Source organism: Hypanus sabinus, chromosome 29 (genome assembly GCF_030144855.1).
Source record: "Hypanus sabinus isolate sHypSab1 chromosome 29, sHypSab1.hap1, whole genome shotgun sequence".
In the NCBI taxonomy this organism is placed as follows: Eukaryota; Metazoa; Chordata; class Chondrichthyes; order Myliobatiformes; family Dasyatidae; genus Hypanus; species Hypanus sabinus.
In genome coordinates, this window is record NC_082734.1 from 29,571,240 (window position 1) to 29,599,176 (window position 27,937).

Below are 27,937 nucleotides of genomic sequence, written 5' to 3' on the forward strand. Positions count from 1 at the left end.
TTCGATCCACCTTCTGATTGGAAAGACTCAGCGACGTTCTCTCTCTATTGGTCGATGTGGTTGTGTCACTGAATGGACAGATCGGAGAGCTCACGCTCTACTATTGGGCGGCGCTACCGGATGGGTAAGCCAATCAGCATCAACCGGCTATACAAATGCCTCGGCAAGTCACCTGTGGTCCAAGGGGTGATTTAAATTGCCTGGGCTTGCTGCGTTCGACCAGCATTTTATGTGTGTTGTTGTCCGTCCATTAAAAGTTGCTTTACTGTCGCTGCCCAATGGATGGGGGTTATGGTGAGTTTGTCAAGAAGCGGGGTAGTTGCCGATCACTGACCAATGGGAAAGTAATAGAGGCAAAGCTAAACGTTTTTGACTACTACAATGCGGTGGGAGGGAGCGTAACGGAACTGCCCAATAGGAAAGGCGATTGATATGTCAATCTTGACTTGGCGACGTGTCACCATGGAGGCGGAATTATATTTGGCGACAAATATAGGAGGTGGCACTGGAGGGGCGGGAATTCAGGTGTTGACCAATGAGAATGCAGAGATTCATCTGACAACCAATGGAGAGGGTGGTAGTTCAGGCCCCGCCCTTTGAAGGCGGGGAGTGAATGAACTGACCAATAAGGAGGAGGGTGTTGGTGGATGTGGCTGAAGGAAGCGGAGACGGATCCTGGGCAGTGAAGGGTGAGTGAGTGGATGGCGTCAGGTTTTCGTGGTTACATCCAATGGAAAGACTTTTCATCCATTCAGACCATTTCATTACACAGTGCCTTGTGGTAGGAGAGACAAATCTATAGCAGAATGGTGTTACAGTCATAGAAAAAGTGCAGAGCAAGCAGTCAGTGGATTGGGAGATCAAGTTTGTCTAATGGGCCAATAGTCCCATAATGTCACTCCACACGCCAAGAAAGTAGAGATGCAGAAGCCAGTTAGTCTGACCTCAGTGCATAGAAAGATATTGAAGATGATTGTTAAGGATGTCGTTTTGGGCTGCTTGGAGGCACATGATAAAATTCGCTGCAGTCAGTGTAGTTTCTTCAATGGAAAATCTTGCCTGACAAATCTGTTGGAATTCTTTGAAGAAACAAGAAGCTGGAGTTGGTGGACGTTGTGTACTTGGGTTTTCATAAAGCCTTTGATGTGGTGCCACATATGAGGCTGCTTAACAAGTTAAGCTCTCAAGGAAAGATACTAGCATGGATAGAGCATTGGTTGATTGGCAAGGGACAAAGAGAGCTTTTTCTGATTGGCTGCCAGTGACTAGTGGTGTTCCACAGGGGTCTGTGTTGGGACCACTTATTTTTACGTGACATGTCAATAATTTGGATGATGGATTTGTGACTGTGTTTGCAGACGATATGACAATAGGCAGAGGGTGGTTTGTTTTGAGGAGAGGGGATACAGAGGACTAGACAGATTAGGAAAATGGCAGATGGAATATAGTGTCTGGAAGTAGATGGTCATAAACTTTAGTAGAAGAAATAATACGAAGTGCAAAGGGACTTGAAAGTCCTTGTGCATGATTCCCTAAGAGTTAATTTGCACGTTGAGTCTGCGATGTTTGCATTCATTTTGAGAGGACTAGAATATAAAAGCAAGGATGTAATGTTGAGACTTTATAAGGCACTGGTGAGGCTTCACTTGGAGTATTGTGAGCAGTTTTGGCTCCTTAACTAAGACAGGATGTACTGATATTGGAAGGAGTTCAAAGGAAATTCCCTAGAATGATCCCAGGATTGAGGATGTTTCCTATAGTGGGGGAGTCTAAGACCAGAGGACATAGCCTCAGAGTAGACTGTGATGTTAAGGACTCCATCCGGTCGTACAAGAGGCCCGTTCAAGAACCTGTCGCCATCCTTCGAAACAGTTGCTTTGACAAGAGTCATATCTGTGGACTGTTACGTTGCTTGCTCCCTTCTCAACTCGTAACTCACTACAATTTGGAGGTAGAGGCTCAACTTGCAACTTGTTTTTCAAATGTGCAGCACACCCAGCAACCTGACTGGTTAGTGTGCAACGTATATCATAACTAAGATGAAGGGTCAGCAGTGTTAGCTTCATGAGCTAGTTCTGTACATAGGCGGAAAGACGATCCAAATCATATAAACACCCAGTCACAAGCCGTGATGATCGAAAGTACACTTAATCAGTCTTTTGAAATCTTGCATCTACAATAGTGTGATTTTAATCCATAGTCTTCTCGGCCTCTGACGCATCACACTGTAATTGTTACTCGTTCATCAAGTGAATTTGGAAAGTATTACTAGCCTGATCACACTGGGTGTATCATCTGGCCATAAGAATTTGCTGCTGCTGCTACCCTGGTGGCGGAGTCAGCTTGTTTCTTGTCTGTAGCTAATTATTCCCATTAGTATAAGCCACACATCTTATTGCAACAATTTCAGTAGACAATTAAAAAGCGGGGGGAAAAAAGACATTTTATAGTTAATTCATTGTGTTCTATTGGAATTCCTGAAGAGATGGGAAGCCCCCCTTGTGTCCACTGTCTCGTACTACTCCGCAGTAATGAGAGTCGGTGTGGATCATTCTGGTAGCAGGTAATTGTTCAGGCAAAATGTTCGGCTGCTCGAGCAGACCAGGAGGAGGGTAGTTCAGCTGCCCCAGCTCTTGTTTGAGGTGCACACATAGCACATCCACTAAATTTCTTTCCCAGTATCACATCGGGAGGAAAATCTGTCAACAAAGAAGGATGATGCGTGGGCTTTCTACAGGTGGTGTTTTACAATGATCAGAATGATCATTTAAAGTAAACCAGGTAGTCTATAGTACTAGTTGCAGTGGGGGTGGAAGCTTTTATTCGAACTGCCTTGGCGCTCAAGGTATCATCAATCCCAATGGCCAGGTTGTCCACAAACTGAAACATATCCCTTGCGGACAACCCTATCCTTTACATCCACCCACTGTCCCATTTCCATGAGGTTGCAACTTATTTACAATAATAGTTAATATGACGGGCATTCCTGCTTCTAGAGTTAATATTTTTTTAATATATTATGCACACACTCTACAAAGTCAGTAACATCATTGTCTTTTGTATGACAATATATCAAGTTATTCTGTGAGGGCATCAGTTTCTTAGAACTTCTACTAGGTCAGTTCAGGTATCTTTAAATCAATCTATCACTCGTACTTTCTGCACTTCTCCACCTCCCGTTTCCCGTAATGCTATTGGGACCCTCCAGCTGTGGCAGGGCACCGGCTAATGCCAGCCTCATGAGTACTGAGGCAGTGCCATTTACTGAGGCTTTGTTGTGACCATGCCTATGGGAAGAAGCCAAAGTAGAAACTACTATCCTTTGTCTGTTCTTTCTTTGTATTTTCATTCTTTAACTCTTCAAAGTTCAAAGTAAAATTTCTGATCAGAGTACATACAAGTCACCACATATAACCCTGAGATTCTTTTACTGCGGGCATAACTAACAAATCTCTCAAACAGTAACTGTAAACTGCAGGAGGGGCTAACTGTGAACAAACGGGGCTGGCGTCTTGTCGCACTCACCTCAATTGTAAGCAAATGCTTTGCGAGGCTGGTGAAAGACTACATCTGCAGTATGCTACTGCCCACACTGGACCCCCTACAATTCGCCTACTGAAGGAACCGGTCTACCCATGATGCCATAGCCACAGCACTACACACAGTCCTCACCTGGAGGAGAGGGATGCATACGTTGGAATGCTGTTCCTGGACCACAGTTCAGCATTCCACACCATAATTCCCTCCAGGCATGACAGGAAGCTTAGTGACCTCGGTCTGCACCCTGCCTGGATCCTGGACTATAAAAGGCAGCAATTCCAGGCAGTTTGTTTGGAGCTTTAACCAGCAACTAATTGGTGTTTGGGATTGATTAGGAAGAACAAATTAAAAGAAGGCAGGAGCAATCGTTGGAGTGGACAGATTTTGAGGCTTTAGCTCTTTGAGGCTTCAATCAGAGAAGGCAAAACAGAGAAGCTCCAGGTGGAGGTTTTTTCCCCTCCCTTCTTTCCGTTTGCTCAGTTAGGACAGGAGAGATGTCAGCCAGGATAGTTGAATGTTCCTCTTGCAGGATGTGGGAAGGCAGGGAGACCTCCTGTGTCCCTGACGGCTACAACTGCGAGAAGAGCATCCAGATGCAGCCTCTAACAATCCGCGTTAAGGAGTTGGAGCTGGAAATGGATAAAGTCCGGATCATTCGGGAGGCTGAAGGGATGATGGGCAGGGCATATAGAGAGTTAGTTACACCCAAGGTGCAGGTCACTGGAAACTGGGTGACAGTCAGGAAGGGGAAAGGGGTTAAAGGGCCGGTGCAGAGTACCCCTGTGGGCATTCCTCCTCAACAAACACTTTAGATAGTATTCGGGGTGATGTAGCAAAGTCACAGCGGTAGGGTCTTGCTCCGTGACTCGGAAGACGCGAGCTGTGGTGATAGAGGATTTGTCATTTAGGGGAACATAAAGGAGATTCTGTGGGTGAGAACAAGTTTCCCAGATGATATGTTGCATCCCGGGTGCAAAGGTCCGCGACATCTCAGATCAGGTCTCAAGTGGAGGGTGACCATCCAGAGGTCATGGTCCAAGTAGGTACCAATGACATGGGTAGAACAAGTGACAAGGTTCTATATAGGGAGTTAGGTGCTAAGTTAAAGGGCAGGACCTCCATTGTTGTGATCTCAGGATTGCTACCTGTGCCACATGCTAATGAGGCCAGTACGAGGAAGATTATGCAGTTTAATATGTAGCTAAGGAGTTTGTGTAGGAGGGAAGGCATAATAGTTTTGGATCACTTGGCTCTCTTCCATGGAAGGTGGGACCTGAACTGGAGAGGCACTAATTTCTAGTGGGAAGGTTTGTTAATGTTGCATGGTGGGATTTAAACTAGAGTCGCATGGGGACGAAAACCAGAGAAAGCCAGAACAGTTGGTGGAGAGGTTGTGGACACAGATGTTGGTAAGACCTCAGACAAAGCCAGGAATCAAAAGGTTGAGCAAGGTGGAACTAGCGCCCTGAGCTGCTTATATTTCGATGCCAGAAGTAACGTAGGAAAGGTGGATGAGCTCAGGGCATGGATCAACACCAAGAATTATGACATTGTAAACATTAGTGAGACGGTTGCAGGAGGGGCAGGACTGGCAGCTCAGTATTCCGGGCTTCTGGTGTCTTAGATGTGAGAGAGTAGGAGGGTGGTGGTACCAGCCAGGGAAGATGTCATGACAGTGCTCTGTTAGGGCAGGCTGGAGAACGTGTCTAGTGAGGCGTTTAGGGTGGAACTGAGAATTAAGAAACTGGATTTGCTATTAGGGAATGAGACAGGGCAGATGACAGAAGTTTGTGTAAGGGAACAATTTGCATCTAGTGACCACAATGCAATTTGTTTCAAAGTAAATACACAAAAAGATAGGTCAGGTGCTCGGGTTGAGATTCTAAGTTGGAGAAAGGCCAATGTTGATGGTAACAGAGATGATCTGGCAGGTGGGACAGGCAAAGGTGTATTTGGTAAGTGGGAGTACAATGTATGTATGTGCTTGTCAGAATAAAAAGGTAAAGGTGACAAGTGTAGGGAGCCTCGATTTTCAAGAGATATGAGGCTCTGGCTAAGAGAAAATAGGAGGTACAGGCAGGTAGGAACAAATGAGGTGCTTATGGAGTACAAGTAATGTGAGAGAATATTTAAGGATGGCTAAAAGAAGGTATGAAGCTACCCTAGCAGATAAATGAAGGTGAATCCTAAGGGATTCTACAAATATGTTAAGAACAAAAGGATTACAAAGGATAAAATTGGCCCTTTAGAAGACCAGAATAGTAATGCAAGCGTGGAGCCAAAATAGATGTGGGAGATCTTAATTTTTTTTTACTCGGGAGATGGACAGAGAGTCTATAGAAGAAGGTATCAACTTCATGGACTCTGCACTGATTGCAGAGGATGAGGTGTTTGCTATCCTGAGGCAAATCTGGGTGGATAAATCCCCAAGATTTGACAACGCGTCCCCTTTGACCTTACGGGAGGCGAGTACAGAAATTGCAGGGGATAGCAAAGATATTTAAATCATACTTAGTGACAGGAGAAGTACCGGAGGATTGGAGGAAGTCCAGTGTTGTTCCACTTTTTTTTTAAAAAAAGTCTGTAAACATAAACCAGGAAATTATAGGCTGGTGATGCTGACATCGGTTGTGGGAAAGACATTGGAAGGTAATTGACAGGACAAGATGCATAAGCATTTGAGCAGACATGGACTGATTAAGGATAGTCAGCTTGGCTTTGTGAGTGGTAGATCATGCCTAAACAATTTTACAGAGTTTCTCGAGGAAGTTACTAGGAATGTGGATGAAGGCAAGGCAGCGGATGTTATCTACATGGACTTTAGTAAGGAATTTGACAAGGTTCCACATGGGAGATTGGTCATGAGGTTTCAATCGTTCAACATTCAGAATGAGGTAGTAAATTGGATTAGACATTGACTTTGTGGGAGAAGCTATAGAGTGGTAATGGATGGTTGCTTCTCTGACTGGAGGCCAGTGACTAGTGGAGTGCCACAGTTATCGGTGCTGGGCCCATTGTTGTTTGACATCTGTATCAATGATCTGGATAATAATGTGGTTAACTGGATTAGTGAATTTGCAGATGACACCAAGATTGGGTTGTCATGGGCAGTGAGGAAGGCTATGATGGCTTGCAGAGGGATCTAGGGCCCCTGGAAAAATGGGCAGAAAAATGCCAAATGGAATTTAATGCAGACAAGCGGGAGATTTTGCATTTTGGTAGGATCAGCACGGGTAGATCTGGTAGGGCACTGAGCAGTGTGGTAAAATAAAGGGATCTAGTAATACAGGTCCATCATTTGTTGAAAGTGGCGTCACATGTAGACAGGGTCATAAAGAAATCTCTTGCCACATTGGCATTCATAAATCAATGAGTACTGGAGATGGGATGTTATGTTGAAGTTGTATAAGATGCTAGTGAGGCCTAATTTGGAGTACATGTGCAGTTTTGGTCACCTACCTATGGGAAAGGTGTAAACAAGATTGAAAGAGTACAGAGAAAATTTGCAGGGATGTTACTAAACCTGAGTTTTAAGTGCAGATTGAATAGGTTAGGACTGTATTCCTTAGAATGTAGAAAATTGAGAGGAGATTTGATTGAGGTAAACAAAATTATGAGGGGTACAGATAGGGTAAGTGCAAGCAGGCTGTTTCCACTGAGCTTGGGTGGTATGACAACCAGAGGTCATGGGTTAAGGGTGAAAGGTGAAAAGTTTAAAGGGAACACAAAGGGTAACTTTTTCATTCAGAGGGTCCTGCGAGTATTGGACGAGCTGCCAACACAAGTGGTGCATGCAAGCTTGATCTCAACGCTTAAGAGAAGTTTGGAAAGATACGTGGTTGGTAGGGGTATGGAAGGCTGTGGTCTTGGTGCAGGCTGATGGGAGTAGACAGCATAAATGGTTTCGGCAAGGTATAGATGGGCCAATGGGCCTGTTTCTCTGCTGTACTTCTCTAAGACTATTATGTTAAACCGTACAAATGATAACAGACTTCAAAACAGGAAGTGGCACTGATAATGTTAACCTATCTCTCTCTCCTCATGAACTAACTGCTGAGTATCTCTAGCATTTATTTTGATTGTGTTTACAGTTGGATGGATTCCTGTGCAATTCAAGTTGTGCTGAAGTAGCTAAATTTTAATGTTTTCCATAATTGATAGTCAAGTTAATAATCTCTCCAGACCAATGGCAAACAGAGGGTCACATTCTTTATACCTCCCGGTGGCTACTTTCAGAATCAGGGATCTAAATCTTGGAACAAGACACTAACCAAGAAATAGACGTGCCAAGTGGAATCAACAAAAAGTGGAGAAAATTTCCAAAGATCAAAGCAAAAAATTCCAGGTACCTAACAGAAAAAGTGTTAGGGTTTTCAAGTGGGTTCAAGAGTCTGACAGTGATAGGGAAAAACCTAGAGCTGTTGGTCTTCAGGAGATCCATAGAGTCCTATTGCTGAGGTAGGGTTAATTCAAAAACGGAATGGTTGAAGAGGAATCACTGTTCCTGAAGCTGGTAGAATGGGATGGGACTTCAAGCTTCTGTACTTCCTGCCCAAGAAGATGGCACAGCCTGGATGGTGAGGATCTTTGATTATGGATGTTGCCTTTTTGGGCCAGCATGTCCTGCAGATACTGCTGATGATGTGGAGGGATGTACCTGTGAAGTATTGGGCTCTTGCGTGCTGTTCCAAACAAGCTCATCACCAAACAGTAGACCCTGGGATTTCAAGCATCCTTCCACCAGTGATACCTTAACATTCTGATCGACAGACTGGTATCAGCACCTCCACCATGAACATTCTAAACTCTGGGGCTCTACAAAGCTCCGTCCTCAGCCCCCTACTCTACTCTCTGTATACTCATGATTGCCTGGCCAGATTCTGCTCCATCTACAAGCTTACAAATAATAGCACTGTAGTGGGCCACATTTCAAATAATGATGAGTCGGAGTACAGTCGGCCCTCCTTATCCGCGAATTCCGCATGCGCGAATTCAACCAACTGCGAATCGTGAAAACCCGGAAGTGCTTTACAGCACTTGTCGTTCGAGCATGTACAGACTTTTTTTCTGGTCATTATTCCCTAAACAATGCAGTATAACAATTATTTTACACAGCATTTACATTGTATTAGGTATTATAAGTAATCCAGAGATGATTTAAAGTATACAGGAGGATGTGCGTGGGTTATCTTGGATGGGATTGAAAAAAATTGGAAGTTCTCTTACTCAGTAAGTCAGAACAGGTACATCCGGTATTATTTAGTGTCAGTTAGTCAAACGTTTGCCTTAGTTTTACCTTTCTATTCATATAAAACACTTAAGAACGTCTGTTTCAGCGCCGGGCTCGGGAACTTCTTCCCAAGTTCGATCCAATGACAGATCACTCCCGATTGCGCTCTCCACCGTGCCGGGTTGATGTGAGGATCAAAAACCCAAAACCCAATAATTAAACCACTGCGTTGCTCAGTAATAATTGCAGCTTTCATCGGGGCAGGGCCTTTCTCACTTTATCCATTAAAATTGTTTTGATCATTGACCGACTGTAGCCGAACACTTTTCCAATGACTGATGGCGTTTCACCTCTTTCCGATCGCTTTATTATTTCCACTTTATTTTCAATCGCGACCGTGATTATTTTCGAGAACAGAAACACTGCAGATTTAGATCTCTGCCGCTGGATCCTAATGTCCACCGCACTGAGACAGGTTAAATAAGGTCGGGGTTCCACTGGGTCCTAAGATCCACCACATTGAGACAGGTTGAACAAGGGACTTAAGCATCCACGAATTTTGGTATCCACGAGGGCCCCCGGAACCAATCCCTCGCTGATGAGGAGGGCCGACTGTACAGTAAGGAGGTAGAGAGGTTATTGAGATTGTGTCTTGACAACAACCTTTCCCTCAATGTCAATAAAACAAGAGTTGATCATTGACCAGGAAGGGGCCAATGCACGTGCTCCTGTATACATAAATGGTGTTGAGGTTGAGAGTTTCAAGTTCCTCCCTGTACTAGTCCAACCAAGTTGATGTCATGGCCAAGAAATCTCACCAACACCTGTAGGCTGAAGAGGTTCGGAATGTCCCATTGACTCCTACCATTTTTTATCAATGCACCATAGAAAGCATTTTGTCTGGATGCACGATGGCTTGGTCTAACAACTGCTCTGTGTGCGACCAAAGGAAACTACAAAGAGCTGTGGACGCAACTCAGCTCATTGCAGGAACCAGCCTCCCCTCCACGGGTCTGTTTACACTTCTCGCTGCCTCAGTAAAACAGCCAGCGTAATCGAAGACTCCACTCACCCCAGACGTTCTTTGTCCTCCCTATGCCCGTTGGGCAGAAGATACAAAAGCTTGAAAGCTTTCCAGGTTCAAGGACAGCTTCTGTCCCAATAATATCATACACTCACACGGACCTTTGATAGAATAAGATGGACTCTTAGCCTCACAATCTACCTCGCAATGGTCTTGTACTTTATAATTTATCTGCACTTCACTTTATTGGTAGATTTTACACTTCATTCTGCACTGTTAGCTTTTACTTTATTGTAGCTCAAGGCTATGTGTAATGATCTGACACATATAAACAGTATGCAAAACAAGTTTTTTCACTGCGTCTCAGAACGTGTGAAAATCATAAACCAGAAACTAAACACCCAAAAAAAAAGTAGCGGCAGGCTGTGCTGAGACGCTGGGGTGGGGTGACGGTTCCTGCCATGTGCTGAGCTGTTTCTATAGTTCTGTTTAACTCTGTTTTCTTGCGGCCAGGTGCAGAGCAGTTGCTGTACGAAGCCATAATGCATTTGGACAGGATGCTTTCGATGGGGCATCTGTAGACATTGAGGGTCAAAGGGGGCATCCAAAGGAAGCAGAGGCATTGGTGGACTTTCTTGGCCATATGTCAATGTGATTGGACGGGGCCTGATTATTCATGATGTTCACAGCTCAGCTTGAAGCTGTCAACTTTCACAACTTCAGCACCACCCTTCCTTCAACCTTCCTGAAGTCAATGACCAGCTCTTCTGCTGGCATTGAGGGAAGTGGTGTTGTCATGATACCATGTCACTGGGCTCTCTACCTCCTTCCTGAACTCTGACTCATTCTTATCTTCAATATGGTCCACTACAGTTGTTTCATCTGCTATACAACCCTGTGTGTATAGGGATTAGTGTCAAGGGCAGAGCATGTAGTCTTGTGGGGTAATAATCATGGAGTAAAGGGAGAGGGATTGAGGCCTGAAGGGAGAGAGGAATGAAAGGGAGGAGTTTTGGGAGTGTGTCCCGGCAGATCTTCTCCATTCCACTCCCTTGCTCCCCTTCCCCACCCACTTTTCCTTGCCCTTCCACTTCCCTCCCTTCGACCATGTTAATCCTTTCCTTCCCCGTTCATGACCATTTATCCCTCCCTCCCTCACTCTCCATGACCATTTACTTTTCCCCCTCCTCATTCCCTTTCTCCCTCCTTCACCTCCCTCTCCCCTCTCCCCATTCCTTCTGCTCCTCTGCCTATTCCTCCCTCACTCTCTTCATGACCATTGACCCTTCCATTGCTGGCCAGTTAACCCCTTCCTCTGTTAACTCCCCAGTGAATGTTAACCCTTTCCTTTGTGTGTTATCCTCTCCCCCTCTGTGACCGTTAACCCCTTCCTTTCCCCTGTGACTATTAAATCATTCCCCTTTGAAATAACCTCTTCTACTATATGTTAACTCCTGTCTATTAACCCCCCAACTGATGTTAGTTGACACCTCCTCGTTGTGACCATGAACCCCCCTCCCCCTTTGATTGAGTTAACCCCTCTTTCTCTGTGACCATTAACCCCTCCCCATGACTGAGTTAAGCCCTCTCCCTCTGTGAGTGTTAACCACTTGCTTTCACTCCCCCAGACCACACCATGCCTGGTATGGACAGCACCATTTTCTGCAGCGAGAAGTATGGTGGAGGTGGGGCCCGCCACTATATCCGCGACCTGGAAGGGAGGTTGCTGAGAAAGCAGGAGAAAGCGGGCCAAGTGGCCAACTCCTTGGCAAGAGGGATCTCGGTGAGTGGTGGGAAAGGAGGGCACTGCCCGACACCAACAGATGGGGGCGATTAGGGATGAGCAACAAGTGCTGGCAAATTACCCACCTTCTCGAGGGGATGATGAAGGATGTATGATAAATGCTGGCAAGTCCCCCACCTCAGGGGGCGAGTAGGGATGGGCAATAATTACCGGCAAGCTTCTCTTCCCCCAACACAACATCCTCCAGGGATGTTATTTAATTATTCAGCCCTTTCTAGCACAGCCTGAAATCTTTCTCTGAGCTCTGTGACCGAGCTTCCAGGGAAGAAAATCCCAATGATTCTAATGCGCCAGAGAAGGAAATTTTTTCCCACCTCCGTATAGAAGTTAAAGTTAAAGTCTGTCCCGAGCCTTATAGGCTCATCAGGCCAGTGCTTGCCAGTTTCCGTGGCGTGAAGTGACTGAGAGTATGAGACTCAACCCCCCCCCAGATAGGATGCCAGTCTATCACAAGGTTAACCCACGGTATTTTGCCGGTACCCATTTTCAGCTGGGTGGACTGGAGCAACGTGTGGTTAAGTGCCTTGCTCAAGGACACAACACGGTGCCTCGGCTGGGGCTTGAACTCACGACCTTCCGATCGCTATTCCAATGCCTTAACCGTGTAGAATAATTGGTTCTTTATTCAAAGATTATGATAACCCACCCGATCCAAGCTCTGTCACTTCCATCAGTCTCAAATTCCACAACCTATACTGTCCCATCTCTCCCTGAAGAGTAGCTTCCAACCCTAAATACACAGAGTCTGTAATCTCATCTGCCGATGACATGGTGGCTTTGAGTTGGAATATTCACAGTTACCTTCCCCTTTCACATTTCTCTTTCAGTCTGTCTTCCTTCCACAAGGATACCCAGAGAGTGTCAGCGCTGATTACTTGTCTTACCAGGTCTGGGACACCTTACAGGTGAGTGTGAAACCGGGGCTCCCATGGGGAGAGGGGGATGATCTGTCCAACAAGCATTCTCAGAGAGGGCTGTGTGTCCGGTACCTGGTCCCGACGAGGTGGAGAGGGTAGTATGTTTGATGCCCAGTCCCAGAGGAGTGTAGAAGATGATGTGTCCAATGCCCAGTCTCAGAGGGGTGAGGAGAAGACAGTTTGCCTTGGATTTGTTGATGTGAGCTCTGTCCCACGTGGGTGTCTTCGACGATTCCAGCTTTTTGCAGATGCCGATTGCTAAGAGGACATGGGGACATCCCCAGCAGCTGCGAACTAGGAACAGGGGCTGTTTCCAGGGATGTACATCAAAACGGATATCAGTTGCTGCTGGAAGGTCATCGACTCAATGATGGCCGCGCTTTGATCTGCCAAAAATGTGTTGTTCTTCCAGCACAGTGAGACGCCTGTTGGGGAATGCTGTAGAAAGTCATGGTACAGGCTAAAGAACACAGGAAACAGATGCAGGAGTCGGCCACCTGACCCGTCAAGCCTGCTCCACCATTCAGTAAAATGTTGGCTGAACTCAACTTCACACTTGCCCTGCTATGCACAAATCTACATATCTTACTGTATTTGAGGTATATTTTAATGAAGTAGCCTCTACTGCTTCACTGGGCAAAGAATTCCACTAATTCATCCTCTCTGGGGAAAAGGAAATCCCCTTCCCTTCCATCCTCAATCTATTCCTCTGAATCTTGAAGCTACTGGAAATAACTTTCTGGCATCTATCTTATCTATTCCTTTCATAATGTTATATACGTCTGTGACATCCCCTCGCCTTTTTCTGAATTCCAGTGGGTAAAGTCCCGTATGACTCAGTCCCTCCTTGGTTTAGCCCCGTCATCTCCAGAATCAACCTGGTAAAGCTCCTCTGCTGGGCCTTCAAAGCCAATGTATCCTCTGAGTATGGAGACCAGAACTGTACGCAGTACTCTGGGTGCAGCCTCTCCAGTACTTTGTACAGCTGCATCATAACTTCCCTGCTCTTAAATTTCCTTCCTCTTAGCATTAAAGGTCAGTGTTCCATTTGACTCCTGGATAACCTGTTGCACATGCAACTGACCTTCTGCAATTCATGCACAAGCACTCCCAAGTCCCTCTGTACAACAGCAAGCTGCAATCCTTCACCATTTAAATATTTGTTTATTTATTAGGAGATACACTGCTGAAAAGGAAACGTATCAGTCCTTCAAGCTGCCCCGTCTGGCAACCCTTGATTTAACCCTAACCTAATCACGAGAGAATTTGCATAACCAATAATCCTACTAACCGGTATGTCTTTGAACTGTGGGAGGACACTGAAGGACCCAGAGAAAACCCATGCATTCCACGGGGAAGACAAATAGACTCCTTAGAGAGGTTGAACTTTGGGATTGAACTCTGAACTCCAACACCCCTAGCTGTAATAGAGTCACACTACCCACTATGCCACTGTGGCATCATCTGATCTTCTATTTACCCTTCCAGGGTGGATGAGCTCAGGTTGTACTCCACCTTGCAGATCCTTGCCCACTCACTTAACCCATCCATATCTCTCTGTGGCTCCTATAGTTCCTTCCACTACCGCGCATGAAAGTTGGGTGAGAAGCCCTTCAAACAAGGAAAGAGCGCTCCCCCTAAGGAGCCATGTGAGGGCAATGTACACAGAGTTATAAGTGGTGTACATGCAGGCTTTTCCCCTGAGGATGGGTGAGACTAGAACGAGAGATCACAGGTTTAGGGTGAAAAGGAAACCTAAGGGGGAACTTCTTCATTTGGACGGTGGTGTGAGTGTGTGGGACAAGTTGCCAGCGGATGTGGGGAATGTGGGTTCAGTTGCAACATTTAGGAGTAGTTTGGACGGGTACATCAACACAAGCAATTCTGTGGATGCTGGCAATCCTGAGCAACACAGAATCAATAATCAGCAAGTCAAAATTCTGACCTCTGCCTCCTTCATTCCCAGCACTGATGAAAGGTCTCAGCCCGATGTGAGCTGTTTATTCCACTCTATAGATGCTGGCTGACCTGCTGATTTCCTTCAGCGTTTTGTGTGTGTTGGACAGGTACATGGATGGGAGGGGTATAGAAGGATCAGGTCTGACTGTATGTTGATAGGACTAGGTAGAAAAATAGTTTGGTACAAATGAGAAGGACTGGAAGTACTTTCGTGCTCTATGACTTTACAGCTGCTATGTTTGTATACTTTTTTTTCTTTCTCCAAGGTTTATACTATGTAATGTACAGACTAAACATGTAAAGGATTTTTTTTTGTTTTGCATTGTTTCTTCTATTCGTATATATTTTTCTGTCGTGAATGGTCTCAAATTTGAAATCAAGAAAAACACCTCCCCCTTCCCCCTCCTCAGGCATTCGCCAGCACTCTCACAGGGACCCTGGCCACACAGGCGGTGTTGAGGGGTGTGGGTGTCGGGGACAGCTCTGCCACGGTTGCTGCTGCTTCCCTCACCTGGATGCTGAAAGGTAAGGGGCTTGGCAGTACGGGAGATCTGTACACTGACCATTGACTCTCAGTCCCTCTCTCAGGGGAAATCTGTACGCTGACCGTGTCTCTCAGTCTTTCTCCCTCGGGGACATCTGTACACTAACTGGGTCTCAGTCTCTCCCTCAGTGGGTGATCTGTACACAGACCTGTGTCTCTCAGTCCCTCTCTCACAGGGGAAATCTGTACACTGACCGGTGTCTCTCGGTCTCTCTCCCTCAGGGGAAATCTGTACACTGACTAGTGTCTCTCAGTCCCCCTCCCTCAGGGAGATCTGTACACTGACCGGTGTCTCTCTGTCCCTCTCTCTCAGGGGAGATCTGTATACTGACCATTGTCTCTCTGTCCCTCTCTCTCAGGGGAGATCTGTATACTGACCATTGTCTCTCTGTCCCTCTCTCTCAGGGGAGATCTGTATACTGACCGTTGTCTATCAGTCCCTCTCACAGGAAATCTGTACACTGACTGGTGTCTTCTGGTCTCTCTCCCTCGGGGAAATCTGTACAGTCTCAGTCATAAGAATCACACAGTACGGAAGCAATGACAGCCAAGTTGACCATCGAAGTGAGTCCCATTCACCCGCGATTGGCCCATATGCCTCTAAATCTTTCCTATCCATGTACCTGTCCAAGTGTCTTTTAAATGTTGTTATTGTACCTGCCTCCACCACTTTCTCTGTATTTGTTCCATATACAGAACAGCTTCTGTGTGGAAAAAGTTGCCTCTCACGTTCCTATTAAACCCCTCCCCTTTCACTTTAAACCCGTGTCAGCTAGTTTTTGGGTCCCCAACTCATTGAAAGAGACTGTGCACATTCACCCTGTCTATGCGTCTTGTGTTTTTATACACTTCTATAAGATCACCCCTTGTTGGCACCAGTGGACAACGCGACCAAGTGCAATCTTCCAGAAGGTTCACCAAGCTGCTTTTTTCACTTGTTTTATGTCTTTATCTTTTGAATGTGGTTCTACTGGTGTTGGAGCTTGTGATCGACATTTTGGTGGTCTGTTTTTTGGGTCGATTGAACAATCTGGCTCTTTGCTGACTCGGGTATTTCAAGTGAAGCATGCAGCCAAGAGCTCAAAAAGCCCGGAATCTGCACGTGAGCCCGTGATCGACTCCATATCTCACCAATTAAAGAGACTAGGAAGATTGAAATCATTGGGGAGAGCGCAGAAGGAGGGGCGCTGTCTACCAGCCTCTCGCTCGCTACTGCCAGAGGGAGGTCCCTGCATTTGGATGATCCCTCTCTCCCTCGAGTTTGTCAGAGGATGCGACCGCAGTCCTGGGCCTTGGGCAAGGTGTAATCAACTCAGTTTGTGGATTACTCTATGTTCACGTTATGATGTGTTTCTGATTTCTGGTCACTCTTTTTTCTTTGTTTTTATTTTGGGTGATTTTTGAATCAGGGCAGCCCACAGATAATGAACCTGAGCTGAATTGAATATATCCGCACTCTTTCGATTTTTTGGTCTTCGTTTTTTTTTTGCCACTATTTAGGCAATTTTTTGATGGGGTGGGAGGTGTTGATATTTATTCTTTGAATGGGTTTCATGGCTGCTTGTGGGAAAGACTAATCTCAGGGCTGTATACTGCATACATACTTTGATGATGAATGTACTGCAAAAGGTACATTTAATGTCAGAGAAATGTACACAATCTATATCCTGAAATTCTTTTTCTTCACAGACATCCACAAAAACAGAGCAGAGCCCCAAAGAATGAATGACAGATTAAAATTGTTAGAACCCCAAAAGCCCCCCAGCTCCCCCTTCCCATGCACAAGCAGCAGCAAAGCAATGACCCCTCCCAACACAACACCCACCAGCAAAAAGCATCGGCGCCTTCCATGGAGCACTCAAGTGTGCAGCAATGCATCAGTAAAGTCACAGACTTGCAGAGCACCAAAAATTACTCGTTCACCCGGTAATTCGATATATCACAGGTTCTCTTTCTCCCTCATAAGGGGGAGAAAGAGGTTTCACAGCAAGAAGGGAGACATAACAGAGAACTTGCTGGTTTACGATTCTAAAAGTCTGTTGCGTCATTTTCTCCGAGCTCTGCGCCCAGAGAGTCAGCAGCAAAAAGCCCAGCTCCCTGGACACACAACCCCCGGCAGCTAAATCGCTGCTCCCGATATTCCGTATTCTCCTGCAATGCTTCAGTCAGGGGCACAGGCCTAGAATCAGCACGTCTCCAGAGCCACGAAAATCTAGAACCCCGAAGGCACGCTTGCCCTCCAGGCTATGTCGTTGGGATATCAAAAAGATGCCAGTCGTGAGGCCCCGAGAGCGGGTCCCATTCCCTCCAAAAACCAAAGTCAGAGTTTAGCTCCTGGTCAGGGTCTTCAAAAGAACCTTGAAAAGGAGGGAAAAGAGATATCAAAGATAGAAAGAGAGATGCTTCCAAAGATATAAGCAAAGGAGTGGCCGTTTAGCTCCATCTTCACTCCGCCTCTTCGAATCAAGTTCTAGACTGCTGAACCTCTCCCTGTAACTCAGTTCCTCGAATCCCTGCAAAACCTTCCTGGCAGTTTTCCCAGCTTTATACAAAGGTGGATAAAATCGTAGTGGGGCGGCATAGGTGGGGTGAGTTCACGCTGTCTTTTTCCTGGTGTTGGGAAACCAAGAGCCAAAGGGCAGAGGTTTAAGCTCTTTAAGATTTAATTGGGCAGCCTCTTCACCCGAGGGTTGTCCGTACTTGGAAGGAGTTGCCAGAGGAAGCAGTTGAGACAGGTGCATTAACAACTTTTAGAAGATACTTCGACTGGTGACAGGTAGGAAGGGTTTGGGGGGGGGAGGTTATGGCCAAAATAAGAAGATGGGACATCTTGCTCAAATTGGGCCAAAGGACCTGTTTATATGGTCCGTAACTCCAAAACCTCTGTCACCCACATCTCTGACCTTCCTGTGTGCTCATTCTTCCAGACGGCACCGGAATGATCGGCCGGATCCTCTTTGCTTGGTTGAAGGGGTAAGTGTTGCTGCTGTAGCCGTTCCCACCATCTGCAACCTCGAACCCCTCTCCTACCCCTGCCACCATCGAGCGTGGGGCACCCAGACTTTTGGAGAAATGGGAGGCAGCTGCTTTATCCCCACACCACAACTCCTCTGCCTCCCTGTCCGATCTCCTTCCCCTCCTTGCCTCTTTCCACATGATCTCTGTTTCCCAACTCTTCCAAAAAACAGCAATTCAACCATTCCTGGACACACTCAGCTCCTCTGAGCTGCTCCCAGTTTTCCGTATCTCTTTAAACCTTGCCCATCTGCGTACTTGTCTAAGTGCATTTTTAATTGTATTTCCTCTGGCAGCCCGTTCCATATCCCCACCACACACCGCCCTTTTAAACATTTCACCTCTCACCTTAAACCTGTGCCCTCTAGTATTAGTCTCCCCTCCCTTGAGGGAAGAACGGCCATGATCACCCACTTTATCTACACAGCTCAAGGGTTTATAAATCTCTGTCAGGTCACCCTTTAGCCTCCTTCACTCCAGAATAAAAACAGAAACAGCCCTGTCCTGTCTCTTCAAGCCTTCCAGTCCTGGGAACATCCTGGTGAATCTTCCTTGTTTCCTCTGCAGCTTAATCCCACCCTTCCTATAGCTGGGTAATCTGAACTCCAAGTGTGGCCTCACCAGCATCCCACCTTTCATACTCAGTTACGCGTCTGATGAAGGCCAATGTGCTAAGTATTTCCTTCACCACCCTGTCTACATGTGTCTCCACTTTTTGGGAAATTAGTACCTGTACCCCCTGGGTCTCTCTGTTCTACAACACACCCCAAAGAATTTGCTGTACAGGTCCTGACTTGGTTTAGCTCCTCAGAATGACCCACTTTGCAAATTGTCTCAATTTCCAATTCAATCTCACACGGTCTTTGCCTTCCTTTATCCCAAAATGGAACTCCTCCCTATCACACACTCCTGAGGTCATTTGCAGAGTGGAGCTCGCTCTTCACTGTCCCATCACACACACACTCATGGTCAGACACAGACACTTGCACGTTTTCCCCTCCCAGCAGGAGGGAGATCCCCTTACCACCCCACCTCCAGCTCTGCCCTCAGAATCAGATGGATCATGACAAGATTACCCTTCACCTTGGTTCTAAACAGTCTGTTTCTATCAATGCAGACCTCCCCCACCACCCCACCAACCTCAGGAATCAACTGCAGAACATCCTCTGATTTTCCCCCCTCCAGAGGGTATTCTCACTCACCCTGCCACCTGAATATGGGTCCAGAACCGTGATCCTGTGCGGCTGGGTGGTGGGTACAGAATTGCCTGACCCTGTCTTTGTTTCCGCAGGACACAACTGGACCAGGACGCCAAGCAGTGGAGGTGAGTTTCTCAAACCTTGGACACAAGATCCTTGGCAACTCAACTCATGTCCGACCCGACAGTGTGTGACAGGATGGTGCAGAGGGAGGTTTATTCTATGTCTTACTTGGGAGTGTGTGATGTGACCATGAGGAGGCAGATTCATTCTGTCTGACCCTGGGAGGATGTGACAGGACGGTATAGTGGGAGCCTCACTCTGTCTGACCCTGGGAGTATGTGACAGGACGGTATAGTGGGAGCCTCACTCTGTCTGACCCTGGGAGTATGTGACAGGACGGTATAGTGGGAGCTTCACTCGGTGTCTGACCCTGGGAATATGTGACAGGACGGTATAGTGGGAGCTTCTCTCTGTCTGACCCTGGGAGTATGTGACAGGACGGTATAGTGGGAGCCTCACTCTGTGTCTGACCCTGGAAGTATGTGACAGGATGGTATAGTGGGAGCTTCTCTCTGTCTGACCCTGGGAGTATGTGACAGGACGGTATAGTGGGAGCTTCACTCTGTCTGACCCTGGGAGTATGTGACAGGACGGCATAGTGGGAGCCTCACTCTGTGTCTGACCCTGGGAGTATGTGACAGGACAGTATAGTGGGAGCCTCACTCTGTCCGACCCTGGGAGTATGTGACAGGACGGCATAGTGGGAGCCTCACTCTGTGTCTGACCCTGGAAGTATGTGACAGGACGGTATAGTGGGAGCCTCACTCTGTCTGACCCTGGGAGTATGTGACAGGACGGTATAGTGGGAGCTTCACTCTGTCTGACCCTGGGAGTATGTGACAGGACGGTATAGTGGGAGCCTCACTCTGTGTCTGACCCTGGGAGTATGTGACAGGACGGTATAGTGGGAGCTTCACTCTGTGTCTGACCCTGGGAGTATGTGACAGGACGGTATAGTGGGAGCCTCACTCTGTCTGACCCTGGGAGTATGTGACAGGACGGTATAGTGGGAGCCTCACTCTGTGTCTGACCCTGGGAGTATGTGACAGGACGGTATAGTGGGAGCTTCACTCTGTGTCTGACCCTGGGAGTATGTGACAGGACGGTATAGTGGGAGCCTCACTCTGTCTGACCCTGGGAGTATGTGACAGGACGGTATAGTGGGAGCCTCACTCTGTGTCTGACCCTGGGAGTATGTGACAGGACGGTATAGTGGGAGCTTCTCTCTGTCTGACCCTGGGAGTATGTGACAGGACGGTATAGTGGGAGCTTCACTCTGTCTGACCCTGGGAGTATGTGACAGGACGGTATAGTGGGAGCTTCACTCTGTGTCTGACCCTGGGAGTATGTGACAGGACGGTATAGTGGGAGCCTCACTCTGTGTCTGACCCTGGGAGTATGTGACAGGACGGTATAGTGGGAGCCTCACTCTGTGTCTGACCCTGGGAGTATGTGACAGGACAGTATAGTGGGAGCCTCACTCTGTGTCTGACCCTGGGAGTATGTGACAGGACGTATAGTGGGAGCTTCACTCTGTCTGACCCTGGGAGTATGTGACAGGACGGTGTGGAGAGCATCACTGTGTCTGACCCTGATGGCATGTGATGGGACAGTGTGGACAGAGCTTCCCCCTGTGTTTGACCCCTGGCAATGTGTGACGGGGCGGTGTTGAGGGAGCTTCACTCTGTGTTTGACCCCCAGGAGTGTGTGACGGGGCGGTGTGGAGGGAGCTTCACTCTGTGTCTGACCCGTCACTCCCTGCCCTTCTCCAGGTTGTTTGCTGACCTCCTTAATGACCTGGCCATTTTCATTGAGATCCTCGCTCCAGCCTTCCCGACGATTTTCACTCTCATCATCTGCATATCCTGCTTGTTGAAGGTGGGTCACTGGGAGCAGGGCCAATGAAGGTTTGTCACTGGGAAAGAACTGTTTTGCCACCACCCCAATCCCTCCCACCACTCTGTCCAGTCCTCTCCCTATTCATGCTCTCTCTCTCTTTCTCCACAGTCGGTGGTGGGAGTGGCTGGAGGTGCGACCAGGGCTGCACTGACAGTTCACCAGGCCCGGAGAGACAACATGGCTGATGTGTCCGCCAAAGACGGCAGTCAGGTGAGGGGGGTGATGAGAGGGGAGGGAGGGGAGGAGAGGCGGAAGGCGGGGGGGATGAGAGGATGGGAAGATGGTGGAGAAGGCTGTGAGGGTAAGGGGTGGGGGAAGGAAGAGGGTCAAGGGACAGGAGAGAGGAAGCAGAGAGGTCAGGACAAAAGACAGAATGGGGAGAGGAAGAAGGACGGAGAACAAGGGGTTTGGGGAGGGGAGGTGCATGGCAAGGGTGGTGAGGAGTGGCAGGGTTGGGTTAGTGATAGGGGGCGATGTGGGGAGAGTGATGGGCAGTGAGAGGGAGGGGCTGGGTGGGAGAGGGGCGCCAGCCACTGACCCTCTGTCCTGTGTGTTGCCCCTGCAGGAGACCCTGGTGAACCTGGCTGGACTTTCCACCGGCGCACTTCTGGCTCCACTCACTGCTGACAACCTTCTGTACGCAAGCAGAGGCCCCCAACCCTGGAGCTTTGGCCATTCGCCCGTCGCAACCCTCGACCCCAGTCCCAAACCCCAACCGGCACCAAACTGACCTCTGACCCCAAGCTGACCTCAGTCTCAACCCCCATATCCTGTACAGCTGACCCCAAACTGATGCCCAGTGATGGGCTGACTCCTAACCCTGATCCCTGACATCAAGCACTGTCCCTGATTTCAGGCCAGCCTGAAAACCAAGCTGACCCTAATCCCAATCCCAACCCCAGACCCTGACTACCCGACCCTCAAAACTGACACCTGCCTACGATCCCTAAGCGACCCCTAACCCAGATCACAAACCTTGACCCTCCCAACCCTGGTGCTGACCCACAAACACAAAGTTGACCTCAATCCCAACCTCAAACTCTGACCCTTGACCCCAACAAGCATCTTGACCTCAAGCCTGACCCCTGAACCCAAGCTGACCTCAATCCCAAGCCAAAACCCTGACCTCAAGCTAACCCCAAACCCTGCACTGCTGAGCCCAGTTCCAACCCCCTGATTACAAACACTGATCTGTAACTGAACCCAAATTCTGACTCCTAACCTCAAACACCAACCCCTGACCTGAACCACAAACCCCAGTCTTTAACTCTGGCCTGTGACTGACCCCAGCCCTGAACTGTGACCCTGGCATTAACCTGAGGTGCAGCCTGAACGTACCTGGGGAATGGGAGTGATGTGCTGTCCCAGATGGCACATCAGTAGGGAGGGCGTATGGGAAGTGTGGGTGGAAAGGGGGAGGTAGAGAGAGAGAGGGCAGAGGGAAGGTGGAGTGGGGAGGGACAGACAGAGGGGTGGCTGAGATAATGAAGGGAAAGCAGGTGTAGAGGGGGAAAAGGAGAAGCTCAAGGGGGAGAGTGGAGAAAGGGGTGAAAAAAGGAGAGTGGTGAAATTGGAAAGGGTGTGAATTTTGGACATAGGATCTTCTTCACCTCTTCCCACAGCCTGACCCACCTGCTCTTCGCCCTATTCACTACCCTCCACCTGTTCGCCAACTACCGTGCCGTCCGGGCTGTGGTGATGGAGACCTTGAACAATGCTCGTCTCCGGCTGCTGCTTGACACTTTTCTGAGGGAGGGGGTTGTCCCTCTGCCTGCCTCCATCAATCCCCAGGAGCCCCTCCTACCAGGTCAGTCCAACACGGGGACGGAGGTGGGGGGAACCTCAATCAGAGGGGTTAATCATTCATCCTCTGCCACGTTACCTCTTCCCATCGATAGTTGAGGAATGTAATGGGAACCTCTTTCACTTCACCAGGTACAGTAAGTTAGTCCATGCACTCCACATCCGCCCCATTACCTCTTCCCATCTACATATCAGGAATGTACACTCAGTGGCCACTTCATTAGGTATACTATACACCTCATTAATTCAAGTTTCTTATCAGCCAATCTTGTGGCAGCAACTTGAAGCATGAAAGCATGCAGACATGGTCAAGAGGTTCAGTTGATATTAAGACCAAACATCAGAATGGGAGAAGAAATGTGATCTAAGTGACTATGGAATAATTGTTGGTGCCAGACAGAGTGGTTTAAGTCTCTCAGAAACTGCTGGTCTCCTGGAATCTTCACGCTCAACGGTCTCTTGAGTTTGCAGAGAATGCGAGAAACAGAAAGCGTCCTGTGAGCGGCAGTTCTATGAATGGAAAAGCCTTGTTAATGAGGGTGTTCAGAGGAGAATGGTCAGACTGGTTCAAAGTGTCTGGAAGGAGACAATAAGTCAAATAACCATGTGTTACAATAATGGTGTATAGAAGAATATCTCTAAGCACAGAACACAACAAGCTTTGAAGTAGATGGGCTACAGCAGAAGACCACAAACATGACCCTGGTGGCCACTTTATTAGGTACCAAAGGTACCCAACACAGTGGTCACTGAGCCTACAAACGTTTGTATATCCAAAATGTATATTGTGAACATAAATTATGTTGTTCATGTATATTTCCTCGGCTACTGTCTCCCGAACAATTAACCTCCCTCCTCTGTTCCAGCCTTCTGGCATAGAGGGACTGTACGACTGGGAGCTCCACTACACACCATCTGTCAGAGGTAGGTACACACTATCAAGTCGCCCACCTGCCTGTAATGTGCGAGTGCGTGAGGCCTCCATCAGTCAGGGGTGTTGCATCCTAGCTGTCGAGATATGAAAGCCAGGGCAGTATGATAGGAGAGCAAGCTGCTGCCCAGGTAGCAGCTCCCCCTCTCCTCACACCTGATCAATTCAAAAGAACTGCAGAGACCGATACGGTTTGGTATCAGCAGCATCGCAGGAGATGCCAGTCAGCTTTGAACTCCGATGTAGGACTGCCCTAGGGCCTCCTGCTCCGTTTTTTCCCTCTGGGTTTACTCCAGAAGCCTTCTCCGTGAGTGGGTATAGATATAAAGCAGCAGATGTTTGAGATCAGAGTATTCCTTCTGGATGAGCTGCCAACCACAGCTGACAAGCTCCATCTGCTCAAAGTGGCTGGTTTTACGGTGCCCGTAACCCACCTTGGCCCCTTCTCCTGTCAGTAGAAACAACTCCGCCAGGCTTAATAGCTAAGACATGTGAAGGTCTGGAGCTGGACTTGCTTTTCAGAGGCAATTTGAGCCACACGCCATTGGGAGCATTTGATAGGCAGTGGGAGCTTGTCCCCATTACCACCCCCCCCCCCCCGACTGTAACAACCTTAAGGAACCAAAAGGCTACTTATAATACCCACTTCACCCTGGATTAGATCCCAGCCTGTAACCCACTCCTGGAGATCTGTTATTCAATATATAAACCCACAGAATCCCTGGACTAGATCTCAGCCTGTAGCCACTCCCAGGGTTTTGTTGTTCTGTATATAATCCTGGAAACCCCTGGATTAGATCCCAGACTGGAAATCTGTAATTGTAAACATAAACCCTGACCGCCCTGTCTCTATCAGTATCTGACCTGTAATGGCTCTCCCACTCTCTTGTACTCAGTGTTGCTGAATATCAACGGGCTATAGAAAACAACAGAAAGAATTATTTACTGGGAATACATCGAGACACGGGTGAGTCAGTATTATTAATTGTGAGACCTGATCCTGGGGGTTGGGGGGGTGGGGTGTCCAATTCCACAGGTAGGGGAGAGGAAGGCATGTCTTGTTACCCAGTCCCAGGAGGAGGGGAAAGGATGACGTGACTTAGAAGTGGGGGAAGAGGACAGTGTGTCTGATGCCCTATCCCGTTACACAGGTGGGGTGGGGAGAGAGAGAGAGAATGGTGTGTCCAACTTCCTGTCCTGGAGGGTGGGGGGCAGGATTGAAGATTGTACATCCAGAGCCCCGTCACAGAATGGCCGGGGGTCAAGGGCTGGGGGAAGAAAGGACAAGATGTCTGAGGCCCTGTCCCGGGAGAAGTGGGACAGGATGGTGTCATGGGAGTGGGGGTGGAAGGAGTAGATGGGAGATAGAATGGCGTGTGTATAGCACCTCAGGCTGACACGGGACTGTCTTCACAGGTGAGGTGAGTGTATGCTTGAGGGAGGGAGCTGGAAGTGTGGATGTTATCCAGGCTGCTATCCACGCTGAGCTCCTTCTCCTGCTGCTTCACCGGGACCTGACGGGCTTCCGAGTGGAGCATCAGAAATTAGCGGAACTCCAAGCAGCGATCCGCACTGGTATGTACCTATAGTGTCATCTGTCTCAGGAACCTCACTAGCCCCATCCACGGCGATGAGACACTGCACCACACTGCTCCCCAAGTGACTGGCAGTCCCTCTCCCCTCTCTGATGACCCTTCTCTCTTCCTCTCTGCAGCTCGGGATGATCGGCTGTGGGATGTGGTCTCGGCTACCCACCTCCTGGTTGAGCAGCTGTTTCCGGAGCTGGTGTCAGGGGCCCGGAGCTCGGGCTGGCTGACAGAGCGGCACCAGCTGGGGCCCGACGAGTGGCGAGCTCGCTGGGGTCCTGGGGACAAGAAGGAGCAGTGACCAGAGCAGGCAGGGCAAGCGGAGGGCAGGGAATCACACCCCCCCCCTGTGATACCCAGCATTTGCCTTTCCAGACACTACCCCATCCCTGACTCTTCCACCCATCCTTGGAACCCCCCCCCACCATATCCTTTCCCCATCATCTCCCCCTCTATCTACTGAATCTCCTACCACAGTTCACAAACACTCTGCCTCATCACTGACTCTCTTTCCCCCCTGCTGCCATCCCCCCCAGCACCTACCAGATCCCCTCCATGCGCATTCACCCCAATCACAAACTCTCCAGTCCACTGAATCCCCTCCCACAGTCCATGAACACTATGTCCCATCATCAACTCCCTTCCCCTCCCACCCACTGAATCTCATCTCAGCAGTCCACGAATACTCTTTCTCCCCCATTGCCAACTGTCCCCCAACCTACTGAATTCCCTCCCATTCTCCGAATACTCTTTTCTCCACCTCGCCAACTATCCTCCTCCTCCCCATCTACTGAATCCCCTCCCATTCTTCAGTCATTGAAATATTTATCTAACTCCACCCCCAGTCAGGCTCCAGCTCAGGGAGAGAATTCTACAAATTCATCATCCTTTATGAGAACGTTCTGCACATTCCAGTTTCAACAACTGACTCCTTTATAATCAGAATTGGATCTGTCATCATTGTCGTCTATGATGTGAAATCTGTTGTTTTGAGGCAGCAGTATTGTGCAAGGACAAAACGACTGTGAATTAATAAATGAATAATGCAAAATAAGTGTTCAAAGGGTTCTTGGACCATTCAGAAATCTGATGGCAGAGGAAAAGAAACTGTTTCTGAAACCCCACCCTGAGGGTAGTAATGAGAAGAGGGCATGTCGCAGATGGTGAGGGATCTTAATTATGGATGTCACCTTCTTGAGGCATTGCCTCCCGAAGATGTCCTCGATAGTGGGGAGGGCTGCCTATGACTCCAATCCTCTGCAGTGTCTGCTGATCCTGCATATTAAGGCCTCTTCAAAGGCCAGACAGAAGGCTCTGCAATATGTGTCTGCAGAAATTTGCCACGGTCTCTGGTTACGTATTGAATCTCCTCGTACACCTAAAGAAGTAGAGCCGCTGGCGTGCCTTCTCCATGATTCCATCAACATGTTGGGTCCGGGATTTTGTGCTGTTCCTCTCCGCACCCTGTGGGACATTGGGCGGTAGCCTTGCCCTTTCTTTAGCATTTATCTGTTTTTTTTATGAGGCCAAGTTGCTAGCTTGATGGTCAAACCAGCACAATGGAAAGCGTGCAAGGAGCCGGCCGGATTAGAAACCAGGACCACTTGCCTCGAAGCTGCTCACCCTTCCTACTGCTGATCCCTCGATAAGGACTGGAGTGCGTTTTCCTGACTTCCTCTGCCAGAAGTCCACAATCAATTCCTTAGTCTTACTGCTGTTGACTGCAAAGATTGTTGAGGCGACACCACTCAACCAGCTGACCTATCTCACGCCCGTGTGCCTCCTCGTTCCATCTGAAATTCTGCCAGCAACAGCGGCATCATAACAAATGTATAGCGGTCGTTTGAGCATTGGCCTAAGCACATATCCTTGAGATGCGTCTGTGTTGATTGTCAGCGTTATTATTGCTGATCATGAAATTTGTTGTCTTGCAGCAGCAATACAGTGCGAGAGATGAAATGTACTAAAAATACGTAACAAATACAGTACTGTGAAAAAGTGAATATATAGAGACAAGCAGCCACTGAAAACCACCCCTCCATCTTCTTGGAGCAGTTTCCCAAATCGGGGCCATCATGTACATCAATTGTTATGACGTTCCTGTTTCTCCCCCACCAATTTCAGCTGGTTGATATCGTACCAGCCACTTTTATCTGGAGAAGTCAGTACTTTGTACACCGATGGACTTGCTTTGGCTATAATTTCACAGGCAAACCTTGGAATCAAAAATGAGTTGTGTTAGTGTATTTTAACCATCACTCTTTGTCCTAGGCTATTCTATGGGACTGACTTTTGAGTCCACGTAGGCTTTACTCTGTTGCTTCTTTCCTATTTAATGGGCTGCCACATAACTGGCCTCTTTCTCCAACTCCAACTGTTGTACCCACTTTTCTGACACATCTAACAGGTTCTGACAAATCTAA

General features: G+C 48.1%; 1 protein-coding gene across 2 annotated transcripts; it reads left to right on the forward strand.

Moving 5' to 3' along the window:
- Window positions 1–50: 50 nt before the first annotated feature.
- rusf1 (RUS family member 1) lies at window positions 51–27,937 on the forward strand. Of its 2 annotated transcripts, none has more exons than XM_059954052.1 (14): window positions 51–124; window positions 11,423–11,577; window positions 12,426–12,503; window positions 14,885–14,999; window positions 17,946–17,991; window positions 19,325–19,357; window positions 21,068–21,173; window positions 21,303–21,404; window positions 21,760–21,830; window positions 22,817–23,001; window positions 23,864–23,921; window positions 24,825–24,895; window positions 25,345–25,503; window positions 25,643–27,937. In XM_059954052.1, exons 1-14 carry the CDS (start codon window positions 73–75, stop codon window positions 25,813–25,815), a joined length of 1,404 nt encoding a protein of 467 aa, XP_059810035.1. In that variant the 5' UTR covers window positions 51–72; the 3' UTR covers window positions 25,816–27,937. The 2 variants fall into 2 exon arrangements, with proteins under 2 accessions (XP_059810035.1, XP_059810036.1); XM_059954053.1 differs by lacking the exon at window positions 51–124 and adding an exon at window positions 171–294.

Excerpts from the sequence above, each read along its gene's own strand:
- rusf1 (XM_059954052.1), top strand. The coding sequence starts at position 73 with ATGGACAGATCGGAGAGCTCACGCTCTACTATTGGGCGGCGCTACCGG. Across the intron at positions 125-11,422 it reads TGGGCGGCGCTACCGGATGG|ACCACACCATGCCTGGTATG; the intron begins GTAAGCCAATCA and ends TCACTCCCCCAG. Across the intron at positions 23,922-24,824 it reads CTACACACCATCTGTCAGAG|TGTTGCTGAATATCAACGGG; the intron begins GTAGGTACACAC and ends TCTTGTACTCAG.